Source organism: Symsagittifera roscoffensis, chromosome 9 (genome assembly GCF_963678635.1).
Source record: "Symsagittifera roscoffensis chromosome 9, txSymRosc1.1, whole genome shotgun sequence".
Taxonomy (NCBI): domain Eukaryota; kingdom Metazoa; phylum Xenacoelomorpha; order Acoela; family Convolutidae; genus Symsagittifera; species Symsagittifera roscoffensis.
In genome coordinates this window covers 9,181,326-9,205,951 of record NC_087070.1, presented here as the reverse complement: position 1 = coordinate 9,205,951, position 24,626 = coordinate 9,181,326, and the positions used below count along the sequence as shown (strand labels likewise).

The 24,626-nt window shown below is 34.0% G+C and overlaps 2 protein-coding genes across 3 annotated transcripts in view; one reads left to right on the top strand and one right to left on the bottom strand.

Moving 5' to 3' along the window:
* Positions 1-24,626, top strand: part of LOC134854121 (hypoxia up-regulated protein 1-like) — a 506,694-nt gene that overhangs the window by 124,537 nt on the left and 357,531 nt on the right. The window lies entirely within an intron of this gene.
* The window catches only part of LOC134853879 (uncharacterized), an 87,271-nt gene that overhangs the window by 20,467 nt on the left and 42,178 nt on the right, over positions 1-24,626 (bottom strand). For both annotated transcript variants that reach the window (XM_063869834.1, XM_063869835.1), the window contains 4 exons: positions 18,130-23,158; positions 17,633-17,830; positions 14,664-15,121; positions 13,773-14,024 (listed from right to left, as the gene is read on the bottom strand). In XM_063869834.1, coding sequence (XP_063725904.1) covers positions 13,773-14,024; positions 14,664-15,121; positions 17,633-17,830; positions 18,130-23,158 — 5,937 coding nt within the window. The remainder of the gene's footprint in view (positions 1-13,772; positions 14,025-14,663; positions 15,122-17,632; positions 17,831-18,129; positions 23,159-24,626) is intronic.

Below are 24,626 nucleotides of genomic sequence, written 5' to 3'. Positions count from 1 at the left end.
CATTTATACCAATGTGTGGTATCCAGTGTTTATCGTGTATATCATGAGTTAATCTTCCGTGTGCGCCGTTGTATGGGTATTTTTCATCTAATTTTATATGTCCTTGATATCTTTCAAGTTCTGCTTGATGTACAGAATCTGCAAAAACTTGGAAATATACTAATTTTCTATCTGTGTTTTTATTTCTTGTGATGTTTAGTCTTAGTAACTCGTTTTTACAATCTTCGGGATTGAGATGTAAAAGTCATTCTATATTACTCTGGTAGAATGATTCGTGGTCAAGTCGGTTTTTATTTCCATTTGAGACTTGTGAACAATGTACTTTCTTTTCAGAAAATGTTGCTGTGAATTTATATCCTATAACTGTTGTTGCTCGGGCTTTTGAATAAAGTGTCGCTATTACATTTGTTGTTTCTATAGCTTGTGGTTCTGTTTCGCATTGTGATACTTGATTTATTGCATATTTGTGTAGTGTTTTTTGTTCGTTTTCTTCACAATCGTAATGTGTTACTAATAAATCATGGGGTCCAGTGCGGGGGGAAGGGTTTATGTTTTCATTGGAGGCTACTAGAAAAAGAAGTTGGAGAAAAATTAAAATTTTTAGAATATACATGTGTATGACAATCCTGAGTATGGGTTATAAAATGTGATGTAACCAATTGTCTTTTTGGTATATCTGTCGTATTTGTATATTACTTCAGTTGTTACGAATGGTGGTGGTAGGGATTGAGCTGTTATATTCGGTGGGTTTAATGGATAGGGATGTTGAGTAATGTTGTTTAATTTAACCGTGATTTCAAATTTTAATTGTAGACTATTTTGTTGGAGTATTTGGATGTTATGATCACGAATGTCTTCGTGAATGTCTTGTCTATATTGTAGTCTATTTAGTGCCCAGTTGTGGAGTCGGTTACTTTCTGGGTGTTGTCCAAATAATGGTGGAGGTGCTGTGAATGTATTCCAGTCTAGTCTTAAAGGAAAATTTGTTGATGATTGTTCTCGATATCTAGCGTCGAGGTTATTTGGGAAATTTAAGTTAAAAGGTGGTGGTGAAATCTGGCTTATTGATGGTGTTGATGGTAGTGATAATGTTTCTGGTAGTGATGAGGATGTTGTTGTATCCGTAGAAATATCTATTGGATCATTGAATAAATTTGGTTCACCTTGTGTGAATGAATGTGTTGTCCAATATGGTAGTCGTGATGTTTGGTTTGTAGGGTTAAAGGGATTTTCACGTATTTGTTCAGATGTTGGTGTTAAATCTAAGTAATCTGAGGGTAGGCTTGAGGTGCTACGTTGTGAAAGAAGCGTAGGGGTTTCTGGTAATATACCAATGGGGTTTTCTGGAGTGTTTTGTGATGGTGATTGGGGTATATCAAAATGAACTCGGGGAGTTTGAAAATTTCTGTTTCTTCGAGGATGTATAATTTGTCTATTTATTTCGACTGTATTTTGGCTTTGACTAGGATTTCGTATTCTACTTAATTCTTGTGGTAATGTTGGGTATAAGTTATATGTTGGTTCACTTAGAGGTGCTTGTCGTTGAACTGGTTCTAGTGGTTCTGATAAGCGAGCGTGTCGTTCTTCAAAGGTATATGGGTTATCTTGAAAGGAAATTCGTGTGGACGTTTGGTGGTTTTGGGTAGTTGAAGATGGTGTTGGGTTATCTTGGGATGATGTCGGTGAAGACTGACTGAGTGATTGTTGGTTAGCAATTTTTGATGGTCTTTTATTTATTCTTTTAGTGGAAAAATTTATGATTATTATAGTATTCTTCTAGAAAAAGAATTAGGAAGATTGTTGCTAGGGCGAATGTGATGATTGCTTTCTTTATACATTTGCATATTGTCAAGATGAGGGATGATAGAAATGTTATAAAAATTACAAATAGTAAAAAAATATCTGTTCTACTAAAAATGGTTCGTATCATTTAGATAAGTTTTGTGAATCGTACCTGTGGATATAGTCAATAGCTTTTGAAAGCTGGAGGTATAGTTCAAATATGGAATAGAAAATTAAAAAAATATTGCAAAAAATGATTAAGATTATTACAAAAGCTTCAAAGGTATCAAAAAGAAATATGAATAAAATTTAAATATTGTTAAAAAGTTTATGAAAATGTTGAGTATTAAGTTGACTAGTCGAGAGAAGAGCATTTAAGAAATGGCTTCTCGATCGAATATTTTTTGTTGTTTGAGGCAATTTTCAAGTGTGGTCGGATTATTTATTGGTTTTTTGACAAGTGGGTTGAGTTTTGTGAAAAATTGTTGGGGGCGAATTTTATGGTAATCGGGAGGTCTTCTTTGTCTTTATTTTTATTTGTCAAGTGATCTGGGGTATTTTTGAGATTTTTATACTTTAGGCTAATTAAAATGGTCGTTCTTTTACTTTAGGCTAATTTAACATATTTGTTTGGGGGGTATTTGAGATCGGATTTGGGGAAATATTGTTGATCTTTGGGTTATTAGATAAGGGAGGGTTATGATATTATGGTGATTTTTATTTTAGTTGTCAAGTTGGAGTGGTTTGCTTATTTTTGACCTGGAGGTCGCAAAGTTATAGTTATAGATATGCCTGGAGTTTAATATCGTTCGTCTAGTTGGTTCGTGTTAGAGTTAGAGAAGGTGACGGATTGGATGAATCCTATTGGCTAATTTTGAACTAGAATCGTTGCTTGTTTGTCAGCATGTTATTTTGAAAAATGAAAGTTCAAAATATTTCAGAGGTGCAGAGATTATGAAATATAAAATTAAAGCTGTTTTTGAAATTCGACTTTCTTTAATATTTTAGATTGTGGGATGAATGTTTTATAGTTTTTACGTGGTTGATTTCTAAGTCATGATGACTCTCTATGTTCTGATTTGTCGATTTGTTCTTGGGGTATTATTTTTTCTGTCAACTTTCTATTTTTTCTTTCTTTTTGAGGTTTATTTTGATCTAGCTTTTTTGTATTGTTTTTTGTTGTGGTTGATTTTTTATTTTGATTTTCGAGATGAATGTCATGTTGTTCCTTTGTTTTATTCTCCGTATGTGGGTTATTTTGAATAACTTTTAAACCTGTGAAAGAATATAATTGAGTTAGTTCGCGTAGTGCGTATTCTTTTGGGTAATAAGGTAATAGATTGTTTCGATGTTGAACAAATTCTTTTTTATTTGAGTCGGTGATTTTATATGTGACATCAGTGGGTTTGGCAATTATTTGGTATGGTCCTTTACGAAGGGGTTGTAATTTTTTAGAGGTTCCATTGTGAGTGTTAAAATTGGGTATTAAAACAAATGTTCCAATTTTTAAATCGGAGGCTGGTGTAAAGCGTGAATTTATTTGTTCATTAATGTTTTGCCTTTGTAACAACTTTTTTGTTACTTTTTGGTAAATTTCATTGTGTTTTTTATCTCTGTTTAAAATCCATTCGGTGCGTGTACCGGAGGCTAATTTAAGAATTTGTGGGTGATGAAAATGATCTTCATCGTGTGTATGTAAAGGTAAGTTATAACAAATTGAGTCTTTATTCGGTTGACAATAACTTTGTGCATTTTTATGAGTGTTTGCTGTAAACATAATTGGTTTGCGTGGCTTTTGATTAAAAACCATTTCATATGGTGACATTCCTAGAGTTTTCGTGATTTGTGAATTATATGCTAAGGGAAATAGTTTTACATCTGCTGACCATTCAGTGTATCTTGTATCATTTCCATTGATGATACATCTAAGATATTCTTGTAGTGAACGGTTCATACCTTCGACTAAGCCGTTTGTCCAAGGTGCATGAGATGTACGTGGCTTGTGTTTGATGTTATATAAATGACATAGTGTGATGATTTCGTTATTTATGAATTCTGTACCGTTATCTGTAACTAAAATTTCTGGTAGTCCGAATTTGGCTATCCAGTGTTCATAGAGTGTTGTGTAAGCGTAATAAGCGTTACAATGTGGTACTGGGTTAAGTGCTACATAATGTGTAAACGCGTCAACAATTACCATAATTTAGGAGTTTCCTTCGGATGAGGGTGAAATTGGTCCTTTTGTATCAAATGAAATACGGTGGTTAAAGTACAAACTTTGTCCTTTAAAATCTTGTTTTTGTGCTATTTGTTTTTGATTTGGATAAGGTTTATTTAGCTGACATACTATACAATCATTGCATAGTACTTTTATCCAAATTGGTGCATTTGGAAAATAAAAGTTTTGTATGAAATTTGAATATGTTTTCTCTGATCCAGAGTGTCCTTTAATGTTTTGTGTATGTGAAATATTAAAAGCTTTAAGAATCAGACTTAGAGGGAGACAGGGAACTGTATATTCATTTAATTGGTATTCTAGAAGGTCTGTGTTTTCGTTAATTGTTGTATTATTGAATTTTCGAAAATATCGGAGGAGTGTTTTATTTCCTAAAATAGTTGTATCTGCCTGGACGGGTTTAGTTTTATATTTGTGCCATGATTTTAGTTGTCTAATTACTGGGTCAAGATTTTGATATTGTTTCAAAGTATTAATTGTAATTTTATCTGTTGGGGGGAGAAAAATGTTTTCTATTTCTAATTTAGATAAAGGAATTGTATAAAGTGGGTCATGGAGGTCAAAAACTTGATTTATTGTGTATTTTGAATCGTTTGTTTGTGGTCCTGATAAATTTATTTTATCAGTTAGATTTTCTTTTTCAATTAATGGAAAAAGGTCTTTTTTATGTGAGTGTTGTTTTACTCTTTTTTGTTGGGTGTTATTTTTTATCCATTGTGAGTATGGAATTGGTTTGAAAGTTGATGTTCCTAGTAGGTCAACTTCGTAGTGGTTATTTTGGCAATCTAAATAAAGTGGGAAGTGTTGTAGATTGTTTATCTGTGATTGTTCAACGTCAGTTTTTACTGCATATCTGCATTCTAGTCGGGGTGATGTTTCGTTTTCTGCAAGGTAGAATTTTATATTTTTGGGTATTTCTACTGTAGTTTTTCGTGTAAGTAATTCAGGTGGTGTATTTCGACTTAAAGTGTCTGGTAATGCAAGATTCTTTCCTGCTGTCCAAACTATATGTAAGTTTGGGAATTTCATTAGAATTAGTTGAAATCTATAAACTCGGTGATTTGGATTAGATTTTTGTGTAAAGAGAAAAATGATTGGTTTGTGATCTGTGAATAGAACTGTTGGATGTTTTGATCCAAGTATCAGAAATTCATATTCTGTTAGTGTATATATTATAGCTGTACATTCTCTCATTAGAGTTGAGAGTCATAGCTCTGCTTGAGTGAATAGTCGAGAATTTGCTGATATAAGGTTCATTTTGTTTGTACCATTGTGTGATTGTAATAATGCTGCGCCGATGCCAAAATTCGAAGCATCGCACATTGCATAGAATGGTTGATTTGGATCTGGAATTGTATTCGAAATTTGTTCAGTTAGGAGTTTTTTAATTTCTTCAAATCGTGCTTGATGTTCTGTGTTCCATTCAAAATTATTTTGTTGTCTAAGTATATTATAGAATGGTCTTAGGTATAATTGCATTTTATAGACATATTTGCTTAAAAAATTTAACATTCCAAGGAATTCTTGGATTTTCTTTTTGTTTGTTGGTGGTTGGAGCTTTTGAATAGCATCAATGCGTGATTTTAATGGAGTGATTGTTTTTCTTTCTATATTGTGTCCTAAGAATTTAACTCGTGTTAATAAGAAGTGTGATTTATCGGGGGCGGCCTTCAGATTTTTGTTCTGAATTATTTTGTGATAGTGTTCTAAAACATTGAACATTTCTTCTTTTGTCTGTGATTGCATAAAAACATCGTCTAAATAGGTGATTGCGTTTTTCTTGAGTATTAGTGGTCGAAAAATTATGCTCATAAAAGCTGAAAATGCTGCTGGTCCTATGGATATTCCATAGAATAGGCGGTTGAATTCGTATTGCTGATTTCCAATAACAAATTGTGTTAAGCGTCGCGATTGTTCATCTAGTGGTATTTGATTGTATGCACTATTCATATCTGCGGTTGTAAAGTATTTTCCGTTTATTTTTGTTAAAATAACTTGTATTGGTTCAATAGGCCAATTGCATTTTGATTCGTCTATTAGTGAATTAAGGTATCTAGCGTCTAGAACTATTTTTAATGATTCTCCTTTTGCTAGGATGATAACAGGGTTGATAAATGTGTTACCTTTTGGTTGTTCTTCTTTGTTTACCGGTGAGATAATATTGTATTGTTCTAAAATATCGAGTAATCTGTTTACTTTATCATGTAAGTGAATTGGTACTTTACTTGCTCTTTGTTTTTTGAAAACTGCGTCAGGTTGTAATGGAAGGTGTAGTGATGAGCTGATTTTGCCAACATCAAATTTAGATGTTGCATAGACTGATGAACATTTTATTAGCTGTTTGGCTAATTTATCAAATTCGTCTTGTGTTATTTGTGAATGTTGGAAGTTAAACATTGTTAAAAATTTCTGTTGATTATCTGTATAGTTATTTATGTTGAATGTAGGTTTGAAATATGGGGTTTTTGTGAAATAATCTGTATTTCTTTTTTCATTACTTATTATATTATTTATGGATAATTCTTCATTAAGAATTGTGGATTGACAAATATCTAATAATTGGAGTATATTATTTACGCGGTATGCTTTTTCATGTATTGGTGATATCGTAGCCTTGGTTTCGCAATAGCCTAAAAGTCCTAAAGGTAATGTTACTTGATAGGGTGTATTGTTGTATACATGTAGAGAAATAATATCTGAATTCGAGTTTTTCAAATATTTTATGGATGAAATTGTGATTTTGAAAAACTTATGGATAGGTTTGAATTCAAAATCTGACATATAGAGTTGTTGTTTGTTTTGTTTTTTATCATATTGGTGGACTTGTTTTATTGAAAAATTATATATATGTTTCCTGATAGTGGTTTCAGGTGTTTTCTTTGTTGATTATATATCGGATAAAATTTTGAAAAGAATGGTGGTTGTTTATTTAATCTTTGAAAAAATGTTAGGGATGTGTCTTTTGTTTTTGTGTATTTATCTTTGATTAGTATTTTACTATTCAAAATGTTGATTGTTGGTATATATTTAGAGATAAATGGTATTCCAATAATATTGTGTTTAATATCCGTGATATGGAATATTTGTTTAAATGGTTTATTTAAAATTTTATTTTGCTCTATTGTTCTTGTGGGGAGAAGAAATAATTGAATTTTTCCATAGTTTACCAATGTTGATCCTTGTGCTGTTGCTAGTTTACTGGATGTTTCAAGAGGCGTTAGTTTTGGGTGTAATGATTTTATCTCATTCCATGTGGGAATGTTTATTATGTTTGATTCTGCTCCTGAATCAATTAAAAAATCAATTTCAAGATCTTGTGGTTGAAATTCTTTGTTTCTTGGACTTTCTAAAAGAAATGGTATTGTCCAAATTTTTTCTTTGGGTTGTTCTTTTTGTATATTTTGATAGATGTGATTTGTATTCAAGCATTTTGTTTTGTCAATTTCATTGGATTGGTTTGTAGTGTTGATTTCGTTAGTTTCTTGTGCCGTTTGTGTGGAATGGATGGGTTCAATATAATAATTGTGAAGGAGTTCTAATTGATTTTCATATATATGTGATGAAAAAGGTTGTTCATATATAATAGGTTCGTAGTCATTTTCGACTGCTATCATATTTATGGAGATAGTGTTTTCTGTATCACTTTCTGAATCTGATGATTCACAGTTTATTTGATTTAGTTGTAGTTCGTTATTTCCTGTGTCATCAATACCTGGGGGGTCTGATGTTGTTTCTGGATTTGATTGTACTTGATTTATATTTCCTTGATATTTAGGTGTACTACTTCTGTGGCAATTATTAGAATTGTTATAATGGTTATTATTCCTGTGTGGTGATTGGGAATAATTTCTATAACGATTATTATAACTTGAATGTCGATTTTGTGAATTATTTCGTGATCTGTTTTGATAATTATTGTTTGGTCTGTTATAGTTTGATCTATTATATGAGTTATTCCTTGATCGATTGTTCGGGTAATTCTGGTTTCGGTTGTTTGAATAACTTCTATTTCGATTATTGGAGTAGTTTCTATTTCTATTGTATGATGAGTTAGGTGATTGATTGTTTGGATAGTAATTATTCCTTGATTGGGAATTAGATCTAGAAACAAATTGTGTTGTGTTTGAATTTGATCTGGAGTAGTTATTTCGACTATTTGGTCTATTGTAATAATTTTGTGACGAATTTTGTGTATTTCTTCGTTCTGGTGATCTTCCTCTATAACTTGAGTTATATGGTGATTGAGTTCTCGTGTAATTGGTATTGTTCGGAAGTGGTTTTCCTGAACTGTTGATGGTGTATACACTTTTGTTCGGTAGATTTTGATCTTTTTTTAATGTATTGATAGAATGATTTATTCGGTTCTTTATATTTTTGAGGTTTGTTTTGATTGTCCTGTTGTTTTTGTCTACATTCAGAAATACTATGTCCGTATTGTCGGCAATAATTACACCATTTTTTGAAAGATGGTTTGCCTTTAAAGTTTGGGTGTTTTTCGTAAACATTGAGTATTTCAGTGATTTTTTCAACGAGGTCTGTATCTGATTCCTGTATATTATTGATATTTGTGGTATTTGTTTCAATTCGGTTAACATATTGTAATTTCAGATTTTCTGTTTCTTCAAGTTTCATTGCGATTTCCGCTTGCTCTAGTTTGTCTACTAGTTTTCGAAAATCTAAATCGGGCTCTCGAATTGAGGAGGGATGGGATGCTCTCTTTTTTATTGCTATTTTCCTTAATTGAGGTGTTAAGGTCATCATTAAGATTTCTGTCATTTTTGTGTTTTTATAATCGTGTGTATTTAATGAATATGCTTTTCGAACTAGTGTTTCGATACGTACTGCTAATTGTTTGATGGTTTCATTTGGTAATCTGCGAATTTCATTACATAAAACTCTTTGTTGTTGTTTGTTTCTTTCGGAGTCAAACATTTTTGAAAATTCTTGTGTAAATTTGATTTTATTTCTATAGGCAATACTGAAAACCATTTTTGGGCTGCGCCGTCTAAGGTTGTCTGTATCAACGCTGTGCGTCGAAGTATCCAATTTTGATGTAGTGGCGTATTAATTGGTTCAGGTCCTATATTTAAAATTAAATTTGCTGTTACTGCATTTAAATAATCTTCTACAGAATATTCAGGGTCTGTTCCTGTAAATACCATTAATGGTTTGTTTGATGTTATTGATGATCCACCCATAAGGTATGGATTCATTGTCATTTGTAATGATTCTGCTGCATTTGGCGTTTGTGAAAAATTCGAAAGTTGATTTTTTGTTATTTCGTGTTGTTGAAGGTAATATGGGAGTGGTATTTCATTTTGTATTTGTGTTGGTTGATACGAGTGTGTAATCATTGGGTTTTGTGGCTGAATTGGTTGAAAAGATTGTGTATTAATTGGGTTTTGCATTTGCATTGGTTGTTGCTTTTGTGAGTCTGTTGGGTGTGGAGAAAAAATTCTATGACATGTATACGGTTTTTGTACTCCTTGTCCACGATATTCTTGAGTGTATGGTGCAAATATATCTGGTTGTAAATAATCATCATCAGAGGATAGGTAATCCGTTTGATGAGGTGCTTGTTTTTTATTTTTATTCTGTTGAAAGAATGGGTAATTTTCACTACGATCCTGTGGAGGATGTGAATTAGTTTGAAAATTTACTGTATTGGTTGTTGCCATTGGGTTATCCCAATATCGAGATCTTATCTGATTATTATTATTTTTTTGGGGGGGATAGTTTGTTTTTGATGAATGTGTGTAATTATAATTGTGTTCCGCAAAATTGTTTCTTGTGAACGTTCTGCGTGTTTTTGACAGTATTGTCATGGGTCTATATGTTTGATAATCCATTTGTGAATATTTTGGAGCAACCGAAGGTTTAACGGTTGATTGTAAGGTTACCTGTGCTAGTGAAGTGTTTGTATTTCTTGGTGTTGTTAAATTTGGACGTATTGGTGAAATACTTTGTTGTGTAGTTGTTGTTGTTTGGACAATTTCTTCATTTATGAAGTGTGATGTTGTCTGAATATCTTGTTGAGTGAGGTTCCTAGTTCCATTAAGGTTTTCATTGTGTATAACGGTCGAGTTTAAACTGTTATTTCGCGCATCGGGTAAAAATGTATTGTAGTTTAATGGTGTTGCGTCAATGGATAATGGTATTACTCTTACATAATCTCTTATATCAGATATTGTACTTATTGCTTGACTTGCAATTGATTGTGGGATATTTATAAATGCATAATGAGACCATTCGGGGTCCCAAAGGTAGTCTGACTGTTCTGTGATGGCGGTATCATCGTTTGAATTTTGAGGTCTAAAATTTTTTCTTGCTTGTGAAATTAAATCTATATTATGTGTGAAATAATCTATTATAAACCATGCCAAAATTTTTTGTAAGTCATGTTTTGTATGTTGTGAAACATCGTCTTTAGTGAAATTTTCCTTAATTATATGTAGAAAAGTTGAAAATAGTGTGATTTCATGTCGTACCTTTATATGTTTAGATGTCTCTGTCGGTGAGACACTTGGGATTGGAATTTCGTTTTCTAATATTGAGATATAACTATATATTATAGCAAAAACTTCATTAGTGAATATGGAGTTTGCTCTTTGTGAGTTATGATATTGTATGCTTTTTATGTATTCTGAGAATACTTTTGAAAATTCTAAATCAAGGTCGTCTGTTTGAATTACATATTTGCGGTGATTCGGGTTTGGTGAGCTGAATTCTATGGTGTAGATTCCGTATTGTTGTGTCAAATTACATATATCTTTCAGATAGTGATCAATAATTTGTCTTTTGATCTTTACATCTGGAAACTCTGCTTTACATGGGCTGATTCCGGGTTCAAATAAATTTAGTAGTAAATTCTTGCAAAGTATATGCTGTCCTCTATCATTGGGTGCGTCTACGAGGAAGGGGTAGATATCGTCATCATCTGGACTATCTTCACTTGGAGTGTGTGTTTGGCTCATTTTTTCGTTTAATGACTGTTAATAGGTAATTATCGATATGTCTAATTGGTTGATTCCAATTATATAAATGTACTGGTTTGTGTTTATATTGCTTTTTTATTCTTCTTTTTCCTCTTTTTGATGAATTTGAAGTTGTTTCTGAGTCGGAAAAATATAATTGATCGTGAATGGAGCAATTTTTATCTATAGATTCTTTTAATTTATAAAGTTCGTCTAAATTGCTGGCTTCTGATTCTGAAAATGCGTTTCTATTTTTGGAAAATCTTTTTCGTGTTATTTGTCTTTGTTTGGTTATTATTTTCTTTTTTAGTGTTTGTCGTTTTGTTCTAATATATCCAACTGTTTGTGTACGAGGTGTGATTACAAGGTCGTATTTTTTGTTATCTATTTCACAGTTGTGTAAAACGATTGTTTGTTTGTTTCCTAGATTTTTAAATGACATAAGGTTTAGGATGACGGATGCAAAACGTTGTTAGATTATTTCTATTTTCTTAAATTGTTAGTCCTTACGATTTTTTGGTTAGCTTAACCTGGGTCTTTTTGTTCAGGGTTGGAGAGAAAAGTATATCGATTCCGAAGAATGATCTTTTACTTTCTCGTGGCTAGTATAAGCTAAGGTGTTAACTTACTTAATCTTACTTAGGGGTAGTGATTGTGTTCAAGGGTTGGAGAATAGTAAATCGATCCACAAGGTTCAGGTATAATTAGAACGCGAGTAGTTCGTTAGATACTATTTTAAATTTACTAAGTCTAAGATATCCTGGGTCTGGTAAGAGGAGGGTTCAAGTGAAGGATGAATAACCGAAGTTCTTCACTGTTTATCCTAATTTGAATGATTAGTTTTGTTCAAAAATTTCTATTAGTCTTGGGTTTTTTGAAAGGGTTGGATAGTGAATCGACGTTTGAGGTCGTTAGACGCTAGCTAAGTGGGTGGGGGAGAACAAAATGTTCTTTTTGATCCAAGGATAGGCCTTGATGATCAAGTTTTGTAATTTTAGTTAAATAGAAAATTAATTAAGATCCAAGGATAAGCCTTGATGATCTGATTTTAAGATTAAATGAATTTAAGTTTAAAATGGTTTAATTTTATTTAAGAAAAGATTTAGTGTTTTTATGATGTTAGTGAGTTTATGATTGCTGTTATGTTTTAGGTGATGAAGCTGGGACAACTGATGATTTTATGATTACTAACCGTTTATTGTCATGCTACTAATTTTTGTTTTGATTTTCAATAAATATTTTCCAAACATGTTTTATAGAATACTGCAGAATTTTAGGAAAACGATCTGAGATCTTTTTATCAATCGTTATTGTATATTAATATTTTTGTTTAGCGCCTGAAATGATCATGAAGATTGACTTCAAGATTTAAGTTTGCAAATGAAAATCTAAATTCATTGCTAATAAAATTCTAAATATAAAAGTTTGTGTTGGCTTTTGCCGTACTATCATATAACTATTTGGTAAGTTTCTACTTTGTCGTATGTCGTCTCTGGTTCGAGGTCTTCTTCCAATTCCGGGTAGTTCTCTTATCGTTCGGAATATTGGCTTTGATCTATTGAGTCGTAGAGACATTTCGATTAAATTATCGTCGTGTAACATTTTAAAAATGTTTTGCCTAAATTCTAATCTATTTTTGGTTAATTCTTAAGCTATTAAGGTCTTGTTCGAGACTTATGGTCGCACCAGATGAGTTAGGACCGATGTGGTTAACTCATAGAGTAATTTCGGATAGGGTACACCGTCTGCTCGTCACGCTATCTTATTTTCGGCCGGATAGATTCGTGCAACTTCTTAGTCTAATACCGATCCTAATCTTACTCTTATACTATCTAGTCTCAGGTTGTTTAACTAGTCTCTGCTAGGCTCAATAGATCTAGGGTATACTGGTTTATTTCGGAGAGGCAACTTAGTTCTAAGTTAAATTCAAATCTCTCTGGTGCTGAAATTACAAGTAATTTCAGCGCTTACAAATAAGTGGGTTGTTAGTTGGATGGATCATGATTGGTTAATATTAAGTACTTTACAGTGGTAAAATATCTAATTTATCCAATCATAAAATGTAGTTTAAATCAGGTTCCATATTTTCGGCTGATATATTTTATATACCAGGCGTACACACGCCTGTAAAGTCCAGGCAAGGCTCTTGATTTCTGGTGAACTTAATAGAGACATATGGTATCTGTTTCTGTAGATTTTGTTCTAAAAATACGTAATAAGTTGCCATAAATGATATTTGTGAATTCTTTTAGTTTATTCTTCTAGTTTTTAGTTTTTTCTAAGTTTTTTTCAAGCATAAGAAGAGAAATCGTTTTAATTTTTTTTTGCCGCCACCACTAAAACCGATCCAAAAATTCGAACAATTAGAATTTTCAAGAATGCAGAGGATTACAGATGTTGAAAATACTATTTTCTTGAAGAAGATGAAAACAGAACAAGAGTAGCCATTTACTGAAAAAGTAGCACGGTGAGTTCCGATCACAGCTACTATGTTGAAGTACATTTTGAAGTAAAAAAACTGAAATTAAGAAAATCAATAAAGCATTTTAGAGAAGTCTACGAAAAGTGTTGAATATTTTATTAAATTAGCGAAAAAAAAGATTAAAAAAAGCTGAAAAAAGATGAAAAAAAAAGAAAAATTAATATGAGATCTCGGCGCCAATTTTTTTTGTTTTTTTTTTATTTCAGCTGGTACGTATCTTAGAAGCTCCTGATTGTGCGTCTCGAAAAAAAAATTCGATTTTGCTTCCTCTTTTTTGGTCAAAATACAATCAGCGCACCTGTTTAGTACAACTGTCAAATCCAGATTGCAATAGTTCTAATTTTCTCTGCATTTGACCCAAATTCCCCCCACCACTATTGAGTCTCTCCTGCTGTGATGAACTGTGGTGACCCTCTTGCGTTTGCATGGCCCCTCTGCGAGTTGTGAAGTTATTATGGGGTTGCAGAGATGGGGAGGAGGGGGTAGGGTGTCTGGTTCCCGTCGAGGAATGAGGTCGCGGGTGGGGGTGGTTTTGGCGTACGGATGAATGCTGAAAAAAAATAAACAGTTACTTTAAAAGCAATCGTTTTCCGGTTTTTCCTTTTCTTTATTTCACAGAAACCTTTAAGACTGCATGTTCTCGCTAGAATTCTGAGCGAGAAAAAACCAAGGTCGTAACTAATGAATTTTCTGGTGAACGAAGAACAGTGTGTGAAAAAAAGCAGAAAACTGAAAGATCGAAAATAAGTTCACAAATTGTCAGGTGCTGTTTTAAAGTTGATTTTTAAATGTTTTCATTTTGCGGATTTTATGACATTGAATTCTGCTTTTAAATACCGAAATTTATGTCAGTTCGATATTCTTTGTTGACCTGTAATTTCCGATAATTACGGTTAATTTACGTATGAAATGAGATGTTGTCAATCAGCCAGCTAACCGGAACCGATCTGCCTCAGAACAGAAACGAGGCAGAAATACTGTATTTCAAGAAAAAAAAAATCGTATACCGAGATGCAAAGTTTTGGCTATAAAAAATGAAATTAAACCAAAATTCGTGGTAAAATTCGGGAAAAACTGGTAAGATCTATTGGCAGTTTAGAAATCAGCTTCTTAAAACTTTTACAAAAATTAGGAAACTAAGCTTCTCGAAATTTCAACGAAATTCAAGAAACTCGCGTTTCAAAATAACCTTCTGGAAATTAGACGATGAACTAGAAGCATAATTTCTTCTCTCTAGTGAGCTGTGGTTTCTCGATCTCTGTTTGTACATATCATTCAATCTAATCGAGTCCAAATCCTCTAAGTCGAAACAGTCCCCACCCTCTGTTATTTCTTGTAGAAGGTTACTATTCCTATTCTTCTGTTGCGGTATTTGGTAGTGTTTGTTCACATTTAAATGGTACTGTTGTGATGTTCTCACGCTTGAAGGGTGCTGTTGTACACTGTTCACGCTTGAAGGGTGCTGTTGTACGCTGTTCACGCTTGAAGGGTGCTGTTGTAAGCTGTTCACGCTTGAAGGGTGCTGCTGTAAGTTTTTCACGGTGTGAGATCCTGCACTGCTGTTGGCACTGCTTTCGCCAGTAGAGCCTACAGGACTGGTTCTATTATCTCTGCTGGTGATGTTGCGTCGATCGAATTTGTCAACATCTAAACGCACTGATTCAACAGATTTGAACAATTACTGCCTAATGGAAAAATTTAGGAAGCAATATCAAATTTCAAGTATGACTTTAATGTGTTTTAGTATATTGAAATGTGTCATTTTCATTTAGTCCTAGCCAGGCGCGGATCTAGGATATTCTCGAGGGGGGAGGCGGATTTTCGAAAAATTTTGAAAAATTTGTCGACCTTTTTCTAGGTCGACCAAATTGATTTTCTGAGCTCTCCCAAATCACTATAAAGATTCCCATTTTGACAAAATTTTCTGTGCTGCAGGCAAATTTTTGAAAAAAGGGCGTTTTAGGCACTTTTTGGAAAATTTCTACCAAAAATTGAGTTTTTTAGGCGCGCGCTCGCCCCTCAAAAGTAGTATAGGTGGCGTTTAGAAAAGTTTTAAGGACAGAGAGCCAAAAATGGATATCTCAAAATGGTACAACGGGGGGAACCTTTGGGTCGGCAGGGGTCGAATCCCTGAGGAGAAAAAGCGTCCGGCCCCCACCCCCCCCCCCCTAAATCCGCTACTAGCCCCAGCAAAACAGTTAAACTAGCTCAACAGTTCATAAAGTGAAGTGAAGGAAAGATCGATTAGCTAGTTTTTTCGCTCAATTTTGGTACCTCAAGGAAAACTCACTGGGGTCAAAAGCTGATTAACTGAAAGCTCGAGAGTAAACAAGCCAGTCGAAGCATCAATCAACCAAAAATGCGCATAGCATATAAGCCAGCCAAAACATTATGTCTTATCAATGAAATTTGCGTGAATTTCGTAACTGTTACTTAATTGGAACATAACTGTTACTTAGGAATTGCGTTTTTGGCTATATAATTCTTTGGTTTATTTATACTTCAGTTGGTTTATATACCATTCATAGCTCGACCATTTTCCTATCAAATAATATGACTTAAAATGACGTATTTTATATGATTGGTGAAATTTTGAACAATTTTGGCATTTGAAAAAAATATATTGCTTTTATTAAAACTTTTAATTTCTCTACCTGGCAAAACGACTAATTAAACCGTAAAATTTAGCTAATTGTATAACTGAGGCAGATGAGTAAATTTCATGCAGGATTAATAACCTATGACCATCGACTGAAAACTGCTTTCTTCGTGTTCGGCTGAACGTTCTTTTAGCCAGTATGTTGTGTCGGCATAATTATCTTAAATTTTGTCGTTTGAAGCGGTAAAATGTCTTTGTTTTTATATTCTTTGAGAGAGGTGGTGTGTAAAAAATTTTGAAATTTGTTGGCTAAAATATTTTACGACAATTTTTTTTCGGCTGAACGGTTCTCTACCCATGTATCGTCGAAGAAAATGAAAAATTTTTGTGGATGTATTTTTTTTCAATCACATAAACAACTAAATCTACGGCGAAAAATAAATCAACAAAAATTTCATACGTTTGTTTTGACAAAAATTGGGTGGACAACCGTTCTGCCTAAATTAAAAGAAACCCGACAAAAATATGTCTTAAAACAATTTGAGCTCATAAGATTTAAAATTCAAAAAAGTATAGGCACCTCATTTGACACATACAAAAACATACAACATACAAATATGACTTTCTGCTTCGAGTGACACAATTTGAAGTAACTTAGTGGATTAAATGTAAGCAGAAACTGTTTATGAAACTTTGTTTATAAAAAGCAATTTATTGAAAGTCAGAGTTCTTAAATTTACAGAAAAGTGCACAAACCTACAAAAAATTTTACGACAACGGCAGCAGTCCATTGATTCAAACTCCGAGGAAAATTTTCAAAGAACACTATCGAAAAAAACAAGTACCTGATCGAACACTAAAGGACACTATCGAAAAAAAACCTTACCTGGTTTGAATTCCAGACCTATGGGTTCCAAAGCATGCGCTTTAACAATAAACCCACTGAGAAGTATCGTGCAAATTTTTGAGGCTGCGTAATTAAGCAAGCTTAATTTTTTTACAGAGTTGTCAAAAAAATTGTTTACCGGAAAAAAAAATAGTTCCCAATTTTGAGTCAGTTGCTCTCGCAAAGAAAAATTAATTCCAGATTTCAGTGTTTTACACCAGTTTATCAGCAAACAACTTCGGGGAGACTTCATCATGAAATTTGGCTAAACTACTGCTCGTGATCTGTCACCAATAAAAAAAAATGACTCTAAAAACCCACATACACAAAGTACACAAGAATGCTCCTATCATGTCGGATCCGTGAAAATTCAGGCTGCCCTAGCCATCCAAAAGGTCACTCCATCAATACCATTGATATCAATTTTCGGCCGACTGAACTTAAAAGCGCCATCGGATGTTTTTGTATAACTGCGCCACTCAAATTTTTGGTCAAAATTTTGCAAAAAGTGCTCAAAAACTACTGTTTTGTCTGTTTACACAAAAAATTGGCTACAACCCAGAAACTTTTGCCAAAAAAGTCTTTATGCTTACAATGCACAGTTTGGCCTCGTAATGTTATAAATAGGCGACATCAATTCACAAGTTAATCTTGAGCAAAGACAAAAACGAACCAGGTTTGGTCGAGTATTTAACGTCTAAGATTGACGTTGACGAGGAAGGTCGTGAGGATATGGAAGAACACAATTCGAGGATGTCATTGAGACGTCTCGATTCCAATTTCTGCAGCTCTTCTTCTTTTCTTCTGGCTTCTATGGCTTCCTGGTGGATCTGGCTCAATTCAAACTTGGATAGATTCGATTCCAGATAACCTGTGAAAACAAAATTAGTTTTAAAAGTTTCAAGCAGAATGCATAAAAAAGTTCAATAAAAAATGACATTTTAATATTTTAGTAAATTTAGAATTGCCTGGACAATCATCATTAGATCTTTAGATTCGTTTTCAGAGGCCTCACTTTTTAGACAATTGGTAAACTCATTTATCAAATTGAAAGGTTTAAAAAAAGTTTCGTTTTTAACTTTTATTTCATTAGAAAAAATCTTTTGATATTCGACGTTAAAGATTAAATGTAATAATTAAAATTTTTACTTTAACTACATTTTTACAAACCTTTTCCAAGATTAGCCAGCAGCGGGGTTTCTGTAACGTCCACAGGTGTTGGCGTTTCGATACTACTGGGGTCAAAAATTCCAGATACATTCGAGCTAGAAATTCCATTTTTGTTAGTTATTGCATCAACTTCTTGGTTTAAATTCTCTGAAGAATTTATTAACTCATCTCGTAAGTAAGATAAGCTTCTAAAACGCAAATTTTCCGATGTCTCTTGGCTTTTTCTAGTCGATAAATTGGATGCCAAGTTATCTTCATAGGTGAATTTAAACGTAGGCAACGAACTCAGATTAGAATCTGTAGTATTTACAGTCTTTGATGTGCTTTCGGTCAACTCTGTTTTGGACAGCAAAGGTGAAATAGTGTTCGAGAGAAGATAAGACGTGAAGAAATTGTGAAATGATGACGTCAAAATTTCACTCGTTGCTGTTGAAGACGAATATTGAATTGAGTTATGAATGGGTTGGAGGCATGGGGAAAATTCAGTTGGGGTAAGTAAAGACGTTCTTGTAACACTGGTTCCATTATTGCTTGATGTTACAATAGACCCTGTTGTTGCTATATTAATGTTTCTTGTTGCATTATTTTTTGTTGCACCACTGGTACTATTACAAAAATGGTATATATTAGAGTTACTATTTATGCTTTTAGTTACTCCAATACGTAACTTGTCAGCACTAGAAGCGAGGTCTTCCCCAGGTAATTCACAAGATAAAGCCTCCCCTCTATTCTCTGGCGAAAAAAGAAGACGCTCTAATGCTAGTTTTTCTGACAACAGCCTTTGTGTGTCGTTGGCCATTTGGCCACAGCTCTTGCAACAAAGCCCCGCGCTTTTTTCCTCAGTTTTGTATTCCTCAAATCCCGTCGCAGCCGCCATTGTTCCACCGAGAGCTTCCAAGGGGAGATTCATCATCTGTATTCCTTTTTGGACATTTTTCCCATCATTTTTAGACTCTTTTATACCCCCCAGTTTTTCACTGACTGCGGATTTCGACTCTTTGTTTGAATAAATCTCTCGCAAATTGCATTTAGTTAATGAACTATTTCCATTGCTGTCATATAACTGTTTATGCATATTATCGCTTCCAGTTATTAGTTCAATTGGCCGATTGTTTGTATATTGGCAATCAAACTGATGATGCTGATTCAAATGGGAAGTCTCGGCAATTTTGGGAACCTTAGTTGAGCAGTCGGGATCCTTGCATGTATAAAGATGCTTGTACATTTCAGGTCCGGATATTGACAATGATGATTGAGTGTCAAGTTTAACTCGATTGCAGTTATTACATTCGCTAGTATCTAGAGATGATTTGTTGCTTGAGTTTTTGAAATCATTAGAATTTCCCGGTTCTTTTTGCGATATTTCGGATAGAGAAAAATTACTTGGGTTTCCGCTAATACTTGTGCAACACTTAGGCGATGTATACATTGAACTGGCTTGTAGCATTTTAATCAGCTGCTCTTTTTCAAACTGGGAAACGCTGTTTATGATATTCGAGCCCAAATTAAACTCCGAAAACGTCGGTAAATCTCGTATTTCCGAAATTATTTTGCCCGGGTTCATTTTTGACGTGGTTTTGTCTAAATTATTTGCGCAACATTGACACACATTTGGGTTTTTTAATGGGCTTGTATTCCTGTTGGTTAATGATTTTCTTTCGTTATGGGTCGAGTTATTTGTTTGACTCGAAATCTGGCTCGACAATTTCAAGTTTTGCGCTTGGTTCGTGTCAATTTGAATGCTCATTTCGGTTCCAAAAGACCTCAAGTTGCGCCTTTTCAAGTCATCAATTTTAACATTTTCGGCCACGTTTTCTTCGTTTTTACTCGATTGTTGATCGATTGACAATCCGGTCTGTAATCCTACTTCTCGCTTGGCCGAACTCGATTCAGAACTATTGACATTTTGTTTGTTTTTTGCGTTTGCTTTTTTCTCTCGCATCCAAAGGTCAAATAAATTGCTTTGTTCGATCGCAAATTTTTCCGCCAATTTTTTTTGCTCAACTTCTGACGAAAAGAGCTCGGGGTTAATATTATTATTACTTTCTAACTCGCTTTTTGGGTCCGTAAATGAATCGTAAATGTTGGAAATACCCGAATCGCACGTATCATTTTGAAAATAATTAGCTGACATCATATCTTCCGAAATCTCTACTCTGTTAGTTTCAGAAAGATAAAAATCAGACGCTGTTTCGATGTTGGTATGTTGGTAAGAAGAATTGAGCGGCGAATTATAATTGTTATAAATTTGACTGCCGCTGCTGCTTTTAGACAATTCAAATGCTGTTGCATCTGTTTTTGTATCGATATTTTTCAGTCCTTTCAATAAATTACAATTAGGAGAGCTGCTTTGTTGTTGAAAATATTTTTTGGTTTCATTTTGCAAAGTAGTCGGAGGAGCTACTTCGGTTGAAGCGTAAGACACAATCACGTCACCATAATTTCCCTTTTCCGTGGCCGTCAAAATTTCTTTTCCTTTATCCCCAGTTGACTGCAGGCCAATTACACACCTTTGTGCTGCGGTCTGCGATTTGAAATCGAAATTTCCCCCAGCGGAAACAAACGCATTATCCTGTCCAATTGAAGGGTGAATGTTATTTGGGTTTTTTTCAGAAGATGACCCGTAATAAACACTTGAAAAGCTTTCTTCAAACTCATCAGGCATTGGAATGCCACCCTGGTAAGAGTCGAATTCGCTTTGAAGTTCGGATTCCGGCGGCGCTTCGGAGATCAAAATCTGACCGCTATTATTTCCAGCATCCGTAGCTTCGAGCCCATCATTTTGGTAGTTTGAAAAATTATCTTCATATATTACGTCAGAGAATGGAGCATGAACATCATCTGGAGTTTTTTCATTTTGGTCAAACGAGTTGGGAAAATATTCTGCCTCGAAGTTGGGAGACTCCAAACAATTTTCGTTATTGATGATACTTTCAGGGTTTAGATTTTGCATCTTGAATGGTATGTTTTCATAAATTGGCGATTCTGTTCTTTCAAAACCCAATTGATTCATTTCTAACTGATTATCAGAAGTTGAATTGATTCTAGGCGAAATATCTTCATCAATGGTTTGGTAATTTGTGAAGTTCTTAGAGCTTTGAGGGTCATAAGCAGACTGGAAATTGTCGTTTTTAGGAACTTCGGCACTTTCCGTGTTACCAAAGACCCAAGGGTATACATCATCTTCAAGATCATTCCGATTGGGTTCCGTTTGATAATCATCAACTTCAAAAGAATGAAAACTGTTTTTGGGTTCGCTGAATTCAACAGCTCCAAAACTCGCAAAATATTGGTAAGGTTCGTTGTGTTCAAACTCGTACAAGGAGTTATCTATTGCGTAATCGTCGTCGGAGAAATGGGTTTCGGTGATTGTTACGTCACTCGTTGCGTAACCTGGTGACATATTACCGTAATAGTTATCAAACTCTTCGGCAATATGGATAGCAGAAGTACTGCTCGAAATTTTTGTCTCTTGAATGTCAAGGTAGCTATTTGAAATTGAAGATTGTGTAAGAAATTTGTCCCCGACTTTGGAACTGAGATTAAAATTGTCAATATCCACGACGGATAATCGGCTTTCTTCTGATTGGACACTTTCCTCGGATTCAAGTCGTGTCGACGCAGTGAGCCACTGCTGTGGTTCGCTCTCGGCTCGCTCATAAGTCGGCCCGCCGCGTCCAAATAAAAACCGACTTGTTGACTCGCTCGGCGATTCTTCAAATGTCTTCGAGACTCTTTCGAAATTTGCTCTAAATTGTTTTTGTTCGTGTTTCGCCCATTGAGAATTGGCAGACATATTCTTTTGGTCTTGACTCAGAAAAGCAAAATTCGATTGTTTATTTTCATTTGCCTGACTCGCGAGTTCAAAATAAGAATCGTGAGTTTTTTCTTGTTCTTGCTCTTGACTCATGAGCTCAATTTCTTTTAGAACATTTTGAATATCCGCTAAGTCCAAATCCAAAGAGAACTGCTTGTAGTCAAACTTCGTATTTTCCGAACTCATTGCCGAGCGCAAAGCGTGTTCAACTTGTTTCCTTGCCGCATTTTCGTCCATTTCTGAATTTTTCAAAAAATCTTCCGGGCGAGCGTTTTGCAAATTTTCAGGCGCACTTTCATCCAAATGTACTGAAATTCGATTTTCTGGGAAATTTTTGAGGGCTGTTTCCTGATTAAGATCTATTGGCGGGTTAAAATAAGATACATCTGTTTGTGATAGCGGAAATGGGTTATCAAATTCTGACCGATGACTTGAGTCTAAGCGAGGGGCGGGGTTTTCTGTTGATTCCTGGGCTAAATTAATCTGCACTTCCTTTTCAGCGGAATTTGTCACAGAAGGGCTGTTATTGCTATTTGTACTACCGCTTCCCACACGGCCAAGGAATTTATCTCTCCTTAGCTTATACTCCGCTTTAACGACGCTCGAATCGCTACTTGAACTTGGCAATGAATCCATTTCAGTGATTCCACTAATGCCTACTCTCTCGCGTTTCGCAATTTGAGGCGAACCTGGAGAGCTGTTAAAATCAGACCCGTAAACTGAATTTTTTCCACTATTTTGTGGGTTTTTTTGCTCTTGTGTAAATAAACTGGGTTCGTAATCAGAGGTATCAATTGGTAGTGTAGTTACCCTGTCAACCACATTTGCGGAAGTGTTTGAGGGGTGAATTGAATCGAAATTTTCATTACTTCTATTTAGGAAGCTTTTATTTGCGTCTTTACTGCTCTGCTCATTTTTACAATCTCCGTAAGCCGATAGATTTGCATCTGAATTATTTTCGTCAGGGTGGCTGTAGTTGGTATGTGTGGCGGTAATGCAACCAGAATTGATGTTTTTATTCGATCCCACTTTCTCTTCTAACCCATCCCCCCTCTCTCCCCCAAAACCACTTTCTGCCACATTTTCCAACCCAGCCTCAAATCCTTCGCCTTGAAATGTTTTTGGATGACTACTCCTGATTTCAAGCTCCGGTTGTTTGTCTAGGCTTGCTTCTGGAAAATTTGCATTGAAGTCGTCTTCTACAATGTCGGTCTAAACAAAAAATGCAAGGAATAGTGAAAAAAAAACATTAGTATAAGTTTCAACTTAAATTTCAGTATGTGCTAACACACTGTAGACTTGCCAACAATTTTAGCAAGCGCTCGCTAAAGCCTACTTAAAATGAGTAATTTCGATTTTTTTAATCCATTTTTTCAAAATTTTATTTCGATCTATTGATTTATACCCCTCTTAAATGACTTAAAAAAGACAAAACAAATATTACCGAATAGGATTGATTTCACTTAGAAATGCTTGGCTTATATCCCGAGCCTTGAATCAACTCGAAAATATGCAAAAATCACAAATTACACAACAATTAAAAACGCATTTGGGCTCGTATTTTTGATATTTACGAGCAGGTTAGAGGCTTAAAATGTGAACTGCACCGTTTTAGCCTGTCGCATATTGCTATCTCGCCTTTCTCAGTAAAACCAATCCAGTCTTTTTGTAAAGTTTTGCATTTTTATTTTTAATCATTTTGCGGGGAATATAACCTAAAAGACCCCTTTTGTATCAAATTTTATAAAAGGATGTTTAGGATTTTTTTAAGGAATATATAATGCTAAACTGAAGCGATGGTTGTTATAACCAAATAAGTGCCGTATCTGGAATATTCAAAACTATGAAGGTATCTCTGAATTTCAGTTTTGGCCAAAAACTCCAACAAACTAAATCGACAAGGTACCCGCCCTCTGTAAAAAGAGAAAATAATTGATTATAATTGATACTATTGTCAGTCCCCATAAGTTTCAAAGAGAATTGATTATAGTTGGTTAAAAATGAATTATAATGGTTCCTTTTTTTAAAACAAAAAAGTAATTATAATCGATTATAATCGAATATATTCGATTATTTTTGGAAAAATTTTTCTCACATTTTTTTGAATTATAATCCAATATAATAGGTTATAATCCATTATTATTTAATAAACGTCATCGATTCCTTTCGTTTTAATTTTGTTCAGTTTTATGTGCTTTTCAGTTGGTTATTCAACAAACGTTATCGCTTCATTTCGTTTTATTTTTGTTTTGTTTTGTGTGCTGTGCTTTTCAGTTGGTTACCGAACTAAAAGAAACTGTCATTTTGTACTTATAGCTCAAAATTAAAACAAATTTGATTTTCACTGTGTTTTCTTGCAGAATACTTAAATTTTATTCCAGTATAAATAATTATTTGTAAGAAAACTTTTTGATAGAAAAAGGGAATATACCCATCATAAAAATTTATAACAGATTATAAGAGGTTTTCGGAAAAATTATAATCGATTATAAGTGATTATAAATTATTAAAAGGCCACCAAAAATTTTATCATTATAATGGAATAAAAATCACTTAAACATCTAAAATTAATTATTAACAGCTTATAATTAATCATAATTTTGCTAAAAATACTATTATAACTATAATATAATCGATTATTCTCTCTTTTTACCTAGTGCTGGTATGATTGAAAACAATT